Source organism: Saccopteryx bilineata, chromosome 1 (assembly GCF_036850765.1).
Source record: "Saccopteryx bilineata isolate mSacBil1 chromosome 1, mSacBil1_pri_phased_curated, whole genome shotgun sequence".
Classification (NCBI taxonomy): domain Eukaryota; kingdom Metazoa; phylum Chordata; class Mammalia; order Chiroptera; family Emballonuridae; genus Saccopteryx; species Saccopteryx bilineata.
Window position 1 is genome coordinate 11,143,626 of NC_089490.1, and position 15,970 is coordinate 11,159,595.

At 49.1% G+C, this 15,970-nt stretch overlaps 2 protein-coding genes across 4 annotated transcripts in view; both read left to right on the forward strand.

The window, feature by feature from the left end:
• LOC136331716 (patr class I histocompatibility antigen, A-126 alpha chain-like) overlaps nt 1–15,970 on the forward strand; it is a 276,160-nt gene that overhangs the window by 141,458 nt on the left and 118,732 nt on the right. The gene's annotated exons all lie outside the window — the stretch shown is intronic.
• The window catches only part of LOC136331267 (patr class I histocompatibility antigen, A-126 alpha chain-like), a 68,586-nt gene that overhangs the window by 46,792 nt on the left and 5,824 nt on the right, over nt 1–15,970 (forward strand). The window contains exons 1-5 of one of the 3 annotated variants that reach the window (XM_066269696.1): nt 1,715–1,787; nt 2,017–2,301; nt 2,525–2,800; nt 3,401–3,676; nt 3,801–3,917. In XM_066269696.1, coding sequence (XP_066125793.1) covers nt 1,715–1,787; nt 2,017–2,301; nt 2,525–2,800; nt 3,401–3,676; nt 3,801–3,917 — 1,027 coding nt within the window. Of the gene's footprint in view, nt 1–1,714; nt 1,788–2,016; nt 2,302–2,524; nt 2,801–3,400; nt 3,677–3,800; nt 3,918–4,717; nt 5,149–15,970 lie in introns of those variants that run through there. The other 2 variants (XM_066269787.1, XM_066269966.1) reach the window with 2 other exon arrangements.

Below are 15,970 nucleotides of genomic sequence, written 5' to 3' on the forward strand. Positions count from 1 at the left end.
TCACCCTTGCTTAAAAAACCACACAGCCAGGAAATTCTACCTCTGCCCTCCCTGCACCTGCCCTGTGCAGCTACAGGAGGCTGGAGACAACACAGACACGTGGATGCTGTCACATTAACATCATGACCCAGATCACAAGGGGATAAACACTGCTGCCCACAATCATCCTGTCCCTGCACGGCTCCCTCAGTCTCCTCCATCCTCTGCTCAAACATCCACCCTCCTTCCCCATCTCATTACTGCCAGTGACCTTGTTTCCTGCTTCACTGAGGAAACTGGACACATTAGAAGATGATTGTTACAGATTTCCAACACCGTCTACTTGGAGACTTCACCACAGGTGAGCTGTCCACACTCCCAGCCAGAGCCGTCCCTCTGCTGGTGCTCGAGGCCTCATCCCTTCTCGTCTACGTAAAGGTGCTGGTCCAGCAGTTCTTCCCTTTTCTTCTCTTGTCATTCTGTCCTCCACTAGGTCATGGGGCAGCGTGAGAATGCACACCCAGACCTCAGCCTGAGGGAGCATAACTGACCGATGGCCCCGCTGCTGTGCTCTCAAATCTGCTGCCCCATTTGTTCTGGGACCTCACTTCTCACAGGCTCCTTCCTGTCAAAGATTGAGAATATCAGGGAAACTGAGGCAGGACCATTGCCCCTCTGAAGGCTGACATAGGCTCCATGCTCCCTGACACCCTCTCTTTACTTTCCTTACTCTGTCCTGGGTCTGGAATGCCTCCAGCCAACCTCCCCTCTCTCTCCACCATTTGGATGACCGCATTGAGCACTTGTAACTTCTAGGACGTACATGCTCCTGTTGAAACACACAGTGACACAGGGCTTCCCTGGGCTTCTCTGCACTGAGGACGTGGGGGACTCACAGACAAACACAGGGTTACTGAATGAAGATCATTTCACAATGTAACAATCCCGAGTCACAGACACACTGTGTGGGAAGTAGAATTCAGGAGCTTTGTGAGTCTGACTGCAGTGCTGGTTAGACACATTTCTGAAACAAGGGGCCAAAATTGCTTCTTTACAGATCAGCTTCCTGATGTTCAGGGTTCCCAAGACTGTGCTCCCCACTGGGGTTCACAGACAACAGGGAGACTGGTCTCTGAGAATCTCCATCCCGTGTTTTCAGACACAGCTCCTCCAGGGTTAAGAGAAACCCCTGTCCCTCCACCTCCGTTCCCAGGGCGAGCTCACTCTCTGACATCCGGTTCCCTGGGGTGAGTTTTCTTCTAGAAGATTGGGGGGGGGGGGGAATAAGGGGTGGGAGGCAGGGAGTCCATTTCAGGGCTAGGAATTTTTGGAAGAAAAGAGAAAGAGGGGTGGGTCCAAGCTTGGGTGGGTCTCTCCCTGGTGTTTTCACACAGCCCCTGGGCCAGGACTCAGGGAGACAGGGTGACCAAAAGCTCTCGGCGCAAGAGGCGGGGTCAGGGCACAGTCCCGGGTCACGAGACCTGGCTCGCAGGGTCGCAGCCCGATGGCGGAGACTGGGCGGGGAAGATTAGTGTTCGAGAGTCCCCATCTCCAGTGTTTCACCTCTGCCTCTTACCTCCTGTGTCAGATCTTCCTTCCTGGATACTCATGACGCTGCAGAATAGGGCACCCCCATTGGGTGAGTTGTTTTTGAGAAGCCAATCAGCCTCTCTGCCGTCCCTGGTTATAAGGTTCCCGCGGACCCACCCGACTCAGATTGTCTTCATACCTGAGGATGCGGGTCATGGGATCCCCAACCCTCCTCCTGCTGTTCTTGGGGGCCCTGATCCTCACCCCGACCTTGGCAGGTGAGTTCTGGTCTGGAGGGAACGGCCTCTGCGGGGAGGAGCGAGGGGACCCGGTGGGGACGCAGCACCCCAAGGAGCCCGTGTGCACTATCCTAGACCCTGACCTTGCACGTGCGTCTTTTCGCCCCTTTTCCTTCTCCCGGGACCCCTCCTCTCCTGTCCCGCATACTGCGGGCCCAATACCCACGCCGGGAAGGGTCGCCGGGTGTCAGCCCATGCCCATCCCCAGGTCCCCACTCCCTGAGATATTTCATCACCGCCGTGTCCCGGCCCGGCCGCGGGGAGCCCCGGTTCATCGCAGTGGGCTACGTGGACGACACGCAGTTCGCGCGGTTCGACAGCGCCGCCGCGAGCCCAAGGGCGGAGCCGCGGGCGCCGTGGATGGAGCAGCCGTGGGTGGAGCAGGAGCACCCGCGCTATTGGGACCGCGAGACGCGGCGCGCCAAGGGCTACGCACAGCATTTCCGAGTGAACCTGAACACAGTGCTCAGCTACTACAACCAGAGCGAGGACGGTGAGCCACGTGGGTGGGACCTGGTCACGACCCCATCTCCACGGACGGACCGGGGTCGCCCAAGTGTCTAGGTCCGAGATCCACCCGTGACCGCGGGACCCGCCACACCACCTGGGAGGAGCCCAGGGGACTTTGATCCGGTTTTGAGGGGGTTTAGGTTTAATCCCCGCGGTCGGGTTTTGGCGGGGCCGAGTGGGCGGGGCTGACCGCGGGGCGGGGTCAGGGTCTCACACCCTCCAGTGGATGCTCGGCTGCGAAAAAGGTCGGGACGGGCGCCTCCTCCGCGGGTACAGTCAGTTCGCCTACGACGGTACCGACTCCCTTACCCTAAACGAAGATCTGCGCTCCTGGACCGCGGTGGGCGCGGCGGCTCGGATCACCCGGCGCAAGTGGGAGAGGATCGGTGAGACGAAACTCCACAGGCACTACCTGGAGGGGGAGTGCGTGGAGTGGCTCCGCATTCACCTGGAAAAGGGGAAGGAGACGCTGCAGCGCGCAGGTACCAGGGCCACGGGGCTCCCTCCTCTTCCCTCGGGCTGCGGCTCCTACACGGAGACAGGAGATGGACCGGGGTCAGAACACCCTCCTTTGGATCGGGACATTGAGTCCCCTGGGACCAAATCCGGGACCAGAGAGCGACTCCCCCTTCTCTCAGGGGCAATTAGGTGCAGTATCTCTGGGATGGAGGGGAGACAAACCCTGAACTAACCCATCAGTGGTTCCCTTTGACCCTGGCAGTGGCCCTGGGACTCATGGGGACTTTTTCAGGCCTTGTTCTCTGTCTCCCACTTAGTAAGTCTGAGTGAGGTCTGACCTGGCTTTTCTGAGTCATTTGGCCTCCACCCAGGTCAGGATCAGAATTCAGTTTTCTCAGGTCAGAGTCCTGCCTCCTACCCTGGGCTGTGTCACTCTGACTCTAGAACTTTCTGAACATTAGGAGATCACCCCAGGTGCCTCTGTCCAGGCTGGTGTCTGGGTTTTGTGCTCCCTCCCCCACCCCAGCTGTCCTGTCCACTCTCAGGATGGTCACAGGAGTGCTGCTGGAGTATGTGGACCATGAGGGATAAAAAGTTCCTGAATTTTTCACCCTTCTCCTCAGACCCCCCAAAGACACGCGTGACCCGCCACCCCATCTCTGACCCTGAGGTCACCCTGAGGTGCTGGGCCCTGGGCTTCTACCCTGCGGAGATCACCCTGACCTGGCAGCGTGATGGGCAGGACCTGACCCAGGACATGGAGCTTGTGGACACCAGGCCTGCGGGGGACGGGAGCTTCCAGAAGTGGGCGGCAGTGGGGGTGCCCCCTGGAGAGGAGCAGAGCTACACGTGCCATGTGCAGCACGAGGGGCTGCCCGAGCCCCTGACCCTGAGATGGGGTGAGGAGGGGACGTGGGCACAGAGCCTCTTCTCAGGGAGCAGGGGCCTCTGGAGGACTTCAGCAGGGTCAGGGCTGTAGCCTGGGGGTCAGGGCCCTCACCTTCCCTTCCTACCTCTTCCCAGAGCCGCCTCCTCAGGCCACCAGTACCACTGTGGTCATCATTGCTGTCCTGGTGCTCCTTGGAGCTGTGGTCACTGGAGCTGTGGTGGGGGCTGTGATGTGGAGGAGGAGGCGCTCAGGTAGGGAAGGGTGAGGTCTGAGTTTCTTGTCCCACAGGGGTTTCAAGCCCAGGAAGAAGTGTGTCCATTTCATTAATGGGAAGTACTGTCCCCACACATGTGCTTGCCCAGTCTGGGGCTGTTTGCTAACACTGACTCTTTAGTGAGGCACGTGTGAACATGAGGGACAGATTTATCACCTTGATGAGTCTGGTGATGGGGACCTGGTCCCCCATAGTCACAGGTCAGAGGGGAGGGTCCTGCTGAGGACAGACGTCCTGGAGGATGGTTAGTCCAGTCCCCACACATGTACTTTCCTCTGATTTCCTAATCCTGCCTGGGTCTATACTCATAGTTCTGGAAACTTCTCTGGGGTCCAGGACTAGGGGTTCCTTTAGGACCTCATGGCCCTGCCTCCTCCCTGGTCTCTCACAGGATGTTTTCCCGTAGGTGGAAGGGTGGGAACTATGCTCAGGCTGCCAGTCAGTATGGAGGAGGTGACCCCTGAGGCCCTGTGACATTGCAGATGGGAACCATGGGGGACCTCACCCCTATAACTCCTCCTTTCGTCTCCTGTCCTGGGGGCTCTGACCATGTCCTGTTGTGTTCTACCCCAGGCAGTGGCAGCGCCCAGGGCTCTGGTGTGTTTCTCAATTTGTAAAGGTGAGACCCTGATGTGGGAAGGGGTTGGGACAGAGGGGACAGGTCTAGGTGATGGGGCTTCTCTTCTCTGGGACATTTTGAGCATGAGGTGGGCTATTGAGAATGTCACCAGCTACCATGACTGACCTGAGTTTGTTCATGATTATTTTCTTCTACAGCGTGAGACAGCTGCCTTGTCGAGGACTGAGTGACAGAAGATGTTTCACACACACATACTCGCCAACCCCATTTGTGACTTCAGAAACATTTCACTTCTCTTTCTGCAAAGGGCATCTGAACGTGTCTGCATTCCTATCAGCATAGTGTGAGGAGGTGGGAGGCTGGCCCACCCCTTGTCCCCATGTCCCCTCCCCACACTTCCCTGTCCAGCAGAGGGGGGCTGGGCCTCTCCATCCCTGTCTGTACTCCTGGAGCACTGAGCTGCAGCTTCTTACTCCCTTATTGAAATAAGACTCTGGGTGGTAATCAGTTTTTTCAGTTCTTGTCATGGAGGGTTGATGGGTTAATTAGAGGAGAAGACCCTAAAGTTTGAAAGGAAATAAATGGAAGCACTGAGAACTTTCCAGAACCCGTGTGTCTGCTGTGCTGAGTCTGTTGCAGGGACAGGAGAGGCTGTGAGGACCGAGTGTGGTCAGGACCTGTGCCCAGTTGGTGCTCAGTGCTGAGACCAGCCCGGCAGTGGGGGGTGACCAAAAGGAAGTCAGTGCAGGACTTACTTAAAAAACACAGAATAGTATTCCATAGTATATATATGTGCCAAATCTTTTTAATCCACTCGTCCACTGATGGATAGTTGGGCTGCTTCCAGATCTTCGCTATTGTGAACATGGGGGTGCATTTCTCCTTTTGGAACAGTGCTATGGTGCTCTTAGAGTATATTCCTAAAAGTGGTATAGCTGGGTCAAAGGGCAGTTCCATTTCTAATTTTTTGAGGAATCTCCATACTGTTTTCCACAGTGGCTGCACCAGTCTGCATTCCCACCAGCAGTGCAGGAGGGTTCCCTTTTCTCCACACCCTTGCCAGCACTTATTCTGTGTTGTTTTGTTGATGAGCGCCATTCTGACTTGTGTGAGGTGATATCTCATTGTGGTTTTAATTTGCATTTCTCTAATGATTAGTGATGTTGAGCATTTTTTCATATGCCTATTGGCCATCTGTATGTCCTCTTTGGAGAAGTGTCTATTCATTTCTGTGCTCATTTTTTGATTGGATTGTTTGTCTTCCTGGTGTTGAGTTTTATATTTTCTCTATAAATTTTGGTTATTAACCCCTTATCAGACGTATTGTCAAATATGTTCTCCCATTGTGTAGCTTGTCTTTTTATTCTGTTCTTATTGTCTTTAGCTTTGCAAAAGCTTTTTAGTTTGATATAGTCCCATTTGTTTATCCTGTCTTTTATTTCACTTGCCCATGGAGATGAATCGATAAATATATTGCTGCAAGAGATGTCGGAGAGCTTACTGCCTATATACTATGGAATACTACTCAGCCATAAGAAATGATGACATCGGATCATTTACAATAACATGGATGGACCTTGATAACATTATACTGAGTGAAATAAGTAAATCAGAAAAAACTAAGAACTATATGAATCCATACATAGATGGGACATAAAAATGAGACTCAGAGACATGGACAAGAATGTGATGGTAATGGGGGGGAGGGAAAGGAGGGGGTGGGGGAGGGGAGGGGCACAAAGAAAACCAGATAGAAGGTGACAGAAGACAATTTGACTTTGGGTGAGGGGAATGCAACATAATCAAATGTCAAAATAATCTGGAGATGTTTTCTCTTAACATATGTACCCTGATTTATCAATGTCACCCCATTAAAATTAATAAATAAATCAAAATTTAAAAAAAAATGCAGAAGACAACATAGAGAAAAGATGGGTCCAGGGGTCTCCCAGCCTCTAGGACTGAGAGCCCAGATCTCTGCATCCTCATCGTATTTATTGGGCTCTTTGCTCATCAAGCAAATTAGCAGAGCCTGGGTTAAACTAGCAGCTCATGGGTTCAGGTGCAGAGAAGATGATTAACACCTTTCAGACATGCAGGAAATGGCTACAGGGATCAGCTGCTTCCTATAAACAGTCATAGTAGTGCTGGTCAGAGCAGCATTCTGCCCCCACAGGACTTGGCTTCCAAAGTCCACACCAAGGACCTGTCTCAGGGCAGCATCCTAATCTCTGGCCATTTCCCCAAACCCCTTCCCTCCATCACATGGATGTGGTCACACTTCAGAAGCTCTCTGGACAATATTGATAAGGGGTTGGGTTTTTTTTGGAAGTTTCCCTATATGGACATGATGGATTAAATTATTGGCCATTGCGGATTGAACTCCCAGCAGTTTGGGCAGTGAGGCTGAAAATCCCGACCCTCTGAGCAAGCTTGGTCTTTTCGGTGACCAGCCCCATCCTGAAGCTACCCAGGACCCTCAGCCACGAGCCATTTCATGAGCATTTCAAAGATTCTGAGGGTTTTATGAGCCTGTGCCAGGAATCAGGGTGAAGACCAAATATTTTCCATTATACCACAGGTGTTTGACCACAGACTCAATGAGAGAAAAAGTAACAGTTAATAGATGCTGGCACACCCACCACTTAGGTTTGATTGAGGCCAACCCTCAAAGTTAAAAACTATTCCTGCCCCAGAGAGTCCACCAGGTGAGGAAGGGTAACCCAGATTCCCAAAGTATCATACGTTTTATTCCCTCAGAGATAAAACTATTGTTCTAAAGCAGTGGTTCTCAACCTTTCTAATGCCATGACCCGCAATACAGTTCCTCATGTTGTGGTGACCCCAAACCAAAAAATAATTTTGGTGGCTACTTCACAACTGTAATTTTGCTACAGTTATGATTCGGAATGTAAATACCTGATATGCATTATGTATTTTCCGATGGCTTTAGGCGACCCCACCAGGGTTGCGGCCCACAGGTTGAGAACCGCTGCTCTAAAGGCGGGCACATCACTGGAGTCCAGTCCATCTAGTTAAAGATATTTACATGGCCAAAAATATTATAACAATTCCTCACAGCTTTTGGTCAGATGGGAAATTAAAATTAAGTCATATGTGCTATCGCTGCAGCCCTTAAGGATGGCAACAATGAAAACCTTAATCCGGTGTTTCCCAACGTGGGGCCCACGCCCCACAGGGGGCAATTCTATAGTTAAGGGGGGCAATTTGAAAATGGACTCGACACGACTTTAACTCTTTCGCCCCAGGCCATTTAAATGCAATGCTAGATATCGGTGCCAAATTTAACAAAAAATGCAATTCTTAAATAATTGCAGTAAATAATTATTAAGTATAATTTCATTTGACGAGACCAAAATATCAACTGGGTGATTGGCGTCGTCAAGTAAACTTCGTCCTGGATTCACCGCGGAGCGTGCCATCTGCCGCGGGGAACCCCGGACGTTTTAAAAACTCACTAAACAACGCAGTTATTCTCACCTAATTGGCCAATCGCAACTTCTGTAGTGTTTCACATCATTCAGTTGGTGTTAATTTGAAATAAGTGTCAGTCAAAACTGTTGTAAAAGCTCATTGATTTGATAAATATACAAATATGTTGTATAGATATAATTGGTAAGGATTTGATTTTATTTTTATCAATATTAAACTCTTTATTAAGTACTTCTTGCATCGGGGCTAGAAAGCAATAATATTTTATAAATATTATTGGGGCTATAATAGTGCATGCACGACAATTTTAATTTTAGAAGCATAACTTTCCAGAAAATTTTGTCAAGTGGAAAAAATATAGATACCTTTTGATTTGCGGTGGTAGTGTAGTAAATGTGTTATATACATTTAAATAAATATGAATTTTTAGTATACGTTTACTCTATGTCACATTGAATATATTTTAACACATATTTTAATATTAGTTTTTAATTGATCTTATTTTTATTTCTTATAGCCCATAATAAAATGAGTGGTGCAAGCAAGAAAAAAACTCATCAATATTCGGAGAAATATTTAAAATTTGGGTTCATACCCGCTGTTCACGATGAGCGAATTCCTTTTTGTCTTTTATGCCAGCAATGCTTGACCAACGAATCAATGAAACGAGGTCGTCTTGAGGCGCATTTGAAGGCGAAACATAGTGCTCATATTAATTCAGATTTGAGTTACTTTAAAACTTTAAAGAAAAAATTTTCAAAAAGAATATTAAAGTCTCTATTTGCTCATACTTCAACTAATAATCGTGTTCTTGAGGCTAGTTATCAAATTTCTTTATTTATCGCTAAAACTGGAGAAAATCACACTATAGGAGAGAATTTAATAAAACCGTCAATATCAGCATTTCTTAAAACGGTTCTTGAAAAAGATGACAAAGATGTAAAAGCTATGCCACTCAGTGACAATACTGTTAGCAGAAGAATAGACGAAATGAGTGAGGATATTGAAAAACAACTTATTGAAAAGCTGAAAACAAGAAAATTCTCCTTGCAAATGGATGAATCAACTTTGAGAGACAGTGAGGCAGTATTGATAACTTACGTAAGATATATTGATAGCCCTGGCCGGTTGGCTCAGCGGTAGAGCGTTGGCCTAGCGTGCGGAGGACCCGGGTTCGATTCCCGGCCAGGGCACACAGGAGAAGCGCCCATTTGCTTCTCCACCCCTCCGCCGCGCTTTCCTCTCTGTCTCTCTCTTCCCCTCCCGCAGCCAAGGCTCCATTGGAGCAGAGATGGCCCGGGCGCTGGGCATGGCTCTGTGGCCTCTGCCTCAGGCGCTAGAGTGGCTCTGGTCGCAATATGGCGACGCCCAGGATGGGCAGAGCATCGCCCCCTGGGGGGCAGAGCACCGCCCCTGGTGGGCGTGCCGGGTGGATCCCGGTCGGGCGCATGCGGGAGTCTGTCTGACTGTCTCTCCCTGTTTCCAGCTTCAGAAAAATGAAAAAAAAAAAAAAAAAAAAAAAAAAAGATATATTGATAAAGGACATTTTGCTGAAGAAATGTTGTTCTGTAAAAGATTAGAAAGCACCACTACCTCCAAAGATATATATAATAAGCTAAAAAACTACTTAGATGTCAATGATATACCAATGAAAAATAGAACATCTTGTGCTGCAGATGGTGCTCCCAATATGATGGGCAAGAAAAATGGCTGCTTAAAATTGATGAAACATGCGAATCCAGAAATGATTCTTGTGCATTGTGTTATTCATAGGGAAAACTTGGTAGCTAAAAACATCTCGCCTGTTCTGAATGAAGTATTACATACAGTAATAAAGTGTGTTAATGCTATTAAAGCTAGTGCCAAATGTGAGCGTCTTTTCAAGCTATTTTGTGAAGAACAAAATGAAGACCATGTGAGACTTTTACTTCATACTGAAGTAAGATGGCTATCTAAAGGAAACTGTTTGAAAAGATTTATGGAACTGTTTGATACTCTTAGTGATTTTTTAAGCGACAAACCCAAAATGAAGTATCTGTTAACAATAGATGGTAAAGCATTTGTGAGTTATTTAGCCGATATCTTTGAAAAACTAAATATATTAAATAAGCAACTTCAAGGAACAAATAAAACTCTTGTCGATGCAAAAGCAAAGATATTTGGTTTCATTACCAATATTGAGTTATGTCAGAAACATATTAACAACAAAAACTTTAAACAGTTTCATTGGCTCCAAAAATGTGAAGTAACTGATACCACTTTACTTGTTATTGTCAATCATTTGAATATTCTATCGGCTGATTTAAAAGAAAGATTTTCTGATTTAAAACAAATTGATTTCCCAACATGGATGATGCAGCCAATGTTAGTGGATTTGTCTGATATATCAAATATGCAGTATCAAGAAGAACTCGCAGAATTGCAAAATGATGAGTCAGTTAAAGCTTTATTTAATATCAAAGGAGCGATGGCATGGCTTTGTGAGGAAACAGAAATCAAATACCCAAATTCAACCAAATGTGCAAGAAAACTATTACTACCGTTTCCATCTTCATTTTTAGCTGAATGTGGATTTAGTGCTATAAATGATTTACTGGTAAAGAAAAGAAATCGGCTGGATATAACACAACGTGGAGACTTGAGACTAAAGCTAACCAAATTGGAACCTAATATAAAATCTCTGTGCAGCAAGCATCAAGCGCAAGGATCATACTAAATTAAAATAATAAATTAATATAGAAAAATCTGTATTAAAATTATTTGGAATTTGAATTTCTGTTTTTCATTGTATGTTTTGAAATTTTACTTACTGTGTTTTGTTAACAATTTCATAGTGATTTCTTCCTAGAACCTATTATTTATGTTTATTAAGTGAACAAGTCAATTTTTTAATGTTAAAAATTATGTATGTTACATAGGGGGGGACATAAAAATTTTAGAAAGGTTAAGGTGGGGCATGGCACAAAAAAGGTTGGGAAACACTGATTTAGATGATCCTTCAATTACAGACTGGTGATAAATATTGGGAAAGAAAGAATACCGTTTGCAGAGGAGCTGGAAGGCAGAGGAGACCCAGGGGCCGGGGTCCCTGACCTCCAGCAGGAAGCCGTTTCCACCTCTAGGCTGGAAGTGGGCAGGAAGGAAGCGCGTTTCAGCTCGCAGGGAAGTCAGGCTCTGGGGAGGCCCAGCCTCCTGACCTGTGGCTGTGGGTAGAAGAACGCAGTGGGTAGGAAACCACAGCCCTGCCCAGAGCGGGCGGTGATGTGGGAACTCTCTTTCCACACTGTATCCCCTGCAGGTGGGTGTTACTGTCACACCCACTCAGGAGCCAGAAGGCAGAGGACGGCAGGCCACGCTGTCTGTAGAGGTCAGCCTTCCACTGTAGGAGTTAGTTTTCTTTTCTTTTTCTTTTTTTTTAGAGAGAGGAAGGGGCAGACAGGCAGGAAGGGAGGGAGATGAGAAGCATAAATTCTTTGTTCTGCCACCTTAGTTGTTCATTGATTGCTTATTCATACATGCCTTGTCCCAGGGGGCTCCAGCAGAGTCAGTGGCCCCTTGCTCAAGCCAGTGACCATGGGGTCATGTCTATGACCCCACGCTCAAGCCGGGGACTCCTCACTCAAGCTGATGAGCCCTGTCTGAAGCCACGACGTCAGAGTTTCCAACTTGGGTCCTCAGCATCCCAAGCCAATGCTCTGTCCACTGCTCCACCACCTTGTCAGGTGAGTTAGTTTTTCTGAATTAGTTTATTAGATCTAACAATTGTGTGTGTGTGTGTGTGCATGTGTGTGATTCTCAGGGGTCATTTACGAGATAATGTCATCTGCAACGATATAATTTCACTTCCTTGTTTTCAATTTGGTTTATTTTTCTTTTTTCTTTCCTGGTTGCTCTAGCTAGAACTTCCAATGCTGTGCAGAGAAGACGTGGGGAGGTGGGCACCCCTGTCTTGCTCCTGATCTCAGGGGAAACGCTTTCAGCTTTGCACTATTATACTGATATTAGCTCTGGGTTTTCCACGCAAGGCTTTTAATACAAAAAAACCCTTTCATTCTGTTTATAGTTTATTAAATATTTTGATCATGAAGGGTGTTCAATTTTGTCACATGCTTTTTCTCTCTGCATTGATTAAGATGATCACTCATTCCCCCTTCATTCTGTTGATGTGCTGTGTTTTATGGACTGATTTTTGTATGTTGAATTTTGCTTACCATCCTTGCTATCTGGAAGAAATCAGAATAGGCCATGGTATATAATCCTCTTAATACACGGCTGTATTTACTTTGCTATTGGAGGTTTCTGCATCAATATTTGACCAGGATGTGCATCTGTTTTCTTTTATTATAGTAAACTTGTGCACTCTCCCAGAACTTACCTACTAAGAGCCTACTGTTGACCAAAGCCTTATTGATCACATAAACAATTCATTACCGCACAGTTTATATGTTATATGTGATATAGTGCTATATTTTTAAAATCAGGTTAGCTTAAGAAAAGAAAATGTTCTTGAGAAAATAATAAAGAGAAAATACATTTACAGGATTGCACTTCTTGATCCTGCTAGTTCGTGTCGTCTGTGGACAAGATGACAAAACCCCACATGTAAGCAGCCTGTGCAGGTCAGACCCATGTTGTTTGAGGGCCAACTGTCTGTCTCTTCAGCTGTTTAACTTCTTCATGATTTACTTGCAGAGAGTTGTATGTTTCTAGGAATTCGTCCATTTAATTTAGGTTATCCGATTTGTTGGCTTAGAGCTGTTTACAGTACTCACAATTATTATTATCATTATTATTATTATTATTTGTATTTTTCTGAAGCTGGAAACAGGGAGAGACAGTCAGACAGACACCCGCATGCGCCCAACCAGGATCCACCCGGCACACCCACCAGGGGGTGACGCTCTGCCCACCAGGGGGCAATGCTCTGCCCCTCCGGGGCGTCGCTCTGCCTCGACCAGAGCCACTCTAGCGCCTGGGGCAGAGGCCAAGGAGCCATCCCCAGCGCCTGGGCCATCTTTGCTCCAATGGAGCCTCGGCTGCGGGAGGGGAACAGAGAGACAGAGAGGAAGGAGAGGGGGAGGGGTGGAGAAGCAAAATGGGCGCCTCTCCTGTGTGCCCTGGCCAGGAATCGAACCCAGGACCTCTGCATGCCAGGCCGACGCTCTACCACTGAGACAACCGGCCAGGGCCCTCACAATTATTTTTATTTTATAAAATTAGTCGTCATGTCCTCATTTTCATTTCCAATTTTCGTAAATTGAGTGTTTTCTTTTTTTCTGAGCTGACCTAAGTAAAGGGTTTTCGTTTTCTTGGTCATTTTAAAGGACCAACTTTTGGTCTGGTTGATTTTCTCTATTTTACTTATCTCTGTTCTGATATTTATTACTTCATTGCTTCTGCTAACTTTCCAATATGTTTGCTCTTTTTCTAGTTTCTTAAAGTGTAAAGTTAGAAAGTTTTAAAAAGTCAGCCAGGGGCATTCTGACCGCCGCTTTGCGCCTGCGCACTGTGGCCCTGTGGCGCAGATGCGCGGGGAGGTTCTTCCTCCGACATCCGCCCGCTCAGTCTCCACCTCCTCAGGCCTGCAAGCCGTCACCACAATCTATCTAATAGTGGCATTTCTTCCTTTATTTTGCCTTAATTAGTTCAAAATTTTAAAATTAAAATGTTCTCTATGTCTTCCATCACTCTCTAACACACTATGAAGGCTTTCCCCCCATGATGGCCTCCACAACATTGCCCACCCACCTGCTCTTCTGTCATGTGACCTCGCCATCCCGTCTAGAGGTGGGGCCTAATTCTGTCCCCTTGGGTCAATGACGAGCTCCGAGGACGAGACCACGAGGAAGGTGACATTGCTTCAGTTCTGAGGTTCTGACATAAGACGCCTTGTGTTTTCTGACTTTGCACTTGGAACCCGCCCTTCCGGAACCAGGTGCCCGGCTGGGAGCAGCCAAGCCTAGCAGAGAACCAGGTGGAGGTGCCCGAGGCCACCGGGTGAACAGCCCCAGGGAGCCCCCAGCTGACAGCAACACCAGTGTAGCCCCGACAGGGAGCCTCTCGCATGTTCTGGACCAGTCGGGCCTCCAGTGACTGCAGCCCAGCCCGTGTCACACGAGCAGAAGAGCTGCCCGCTGAGCCCAGTCAGTCCGCAGCACAGGAGAGAACACAGAGGTTGTTTACTGTGGGGTTGTTTGTTACCCAGGACAGATAACAGGAACACAGAGCATATAATTCACTGCTATTAGTGTGTTCTCATTACTGTGTGTCCCCCTGTCAGCCTGTGAGCATCAGGAGAGCGGGGCTTTGTCTGTTTTCACTAAGTGATCCCCAGCCGGACGTGAAGCCTGGCACAGAGGCGCTCACTAAGTGTTGGTGGAATGAATGAATGAATAAATGTTGTGACCAGATTTCCTTAACACTGGGCCTGGGTCTGGGGAGGGGAGACCTGCTGGTGTGTGGTGTGTGTCCTGTATGATGTGTGCACACGTGTGCATGTGTCAGCCTGTGTCCTGTGTGAGTCTAGTGTCTCCCTACTGCTCTTGGTCCCCTGAGCTAGCAGCCAGGACTCTGCACAGTGCCTGCTGCCCTCACACCCGAGCCATGTGGGCACCGCAGACAGGCAGGGCCCGACCATCAGCTGCCTGTGACGTGTCCTGGGCCGGGAAGGGGCTCTGGCTATCTTGCAGGTCATGTCCCTCAGCTGCAGGGCTGGAGGGTGTAGGCAGCTGTCCCCAGACTGGAAAGCATTTAATCTCTGGGTTAGACATTGGGGTAGAGATGAGACATGGAGCTGGGTGGCACACAGGGGACTGTCATGGTCTAGACTGAGGATCCTGGCACTTAGGTCACCTGAGAGAGACAGGATTCCTGGGACCTGTGTTAAGACAGCTGCAGGGGGGCTGGGATACCCCAGATCCTGTAACAAGGATTGTCAGTTGTCTGTGTCCTTCCTGGCTTACTGTCAATACCTCCTAGCCATGACCGTGTCCAGCTCACGAGGACAGTGTCAGCCCCGTGGGAGTGGAGAGAAGTAGATGAGGAAGGGACAGGTGCGTGTCTGAGCTCATCTGGCCTGGCTTCAGACCACACATGAGGTTTCCCAGAGTGGGATCTTGGGAACCCCAGGAATCAGGACCAGGCTGGTCCCCGCAGTGGGGCAGAGGCCCCTGTCCTTGGTTCTGTGGCCAGTACCCAAAGAACACTGTCCAAACTCAGCCCCACACGTGTCCCCGTGGCCAGCCCTCCTCATCACCGTCTTCCCTGGCGTCTCCTCCTGCTCTCCTCTCCGCCTTCACCTCCCAATGCCACTCTCCTGTCTCCATTTTCCTGGGAGCCTCCTGTCCTTCCTGGACCTGATGCCCCAGGGCTCCTCCCTCAGATCCCAGGGTTAGAGACTCGCTGAACTGATTCCTAGGCTCAGGGACCTCCAGCACCAGCGGAGGCAGCAGACATAAGGGACAGGCACATGAGGCCCCGTCCAGAGAAGTGACAGATCCTCTGCACTGCAGAACCCAGGATGTTTCTGAAGCTCTTTGTAGGCCTGGGAACCGGCTGTTACCGCCTAGAGGCCCCCCACTCAGGTCTGAGGCCAGTCCCAGCTCCTCGATGGGAGGAAACACTGAGAAGCTGATCGCGGTCCCGGGGGTTGCGCCCCCCTCCCCCGTGTGTATTGCTCCATGCGTGGGCTGGGAGACCCGGGGGACAGGGGAGGCTCAGCTGAGCACGAGGAAGGGAGCGGGTCTTCGTCCTCGGCGCTGTGGCCACGCGGGGGCGCTGCCGATCGGCTCCAGGACGCTGACCGCGCTGGGTTCAGCACGGCTTCCAGGCTTGCGCGCCGCGGATTGGAGGGGAGGGGCGCTCGGAGTCGCGCGTGGGCCGCGAGTTCCACCTCTCCTGCTCTGTCCTGTCCGCGAAAGCCACCCCCAGGATAACCGAGAAGTAGAGGCCGTTCCCACCGCTCCCTGTCTCTTCTGGGTTCTCGAGTTTGCACAAAG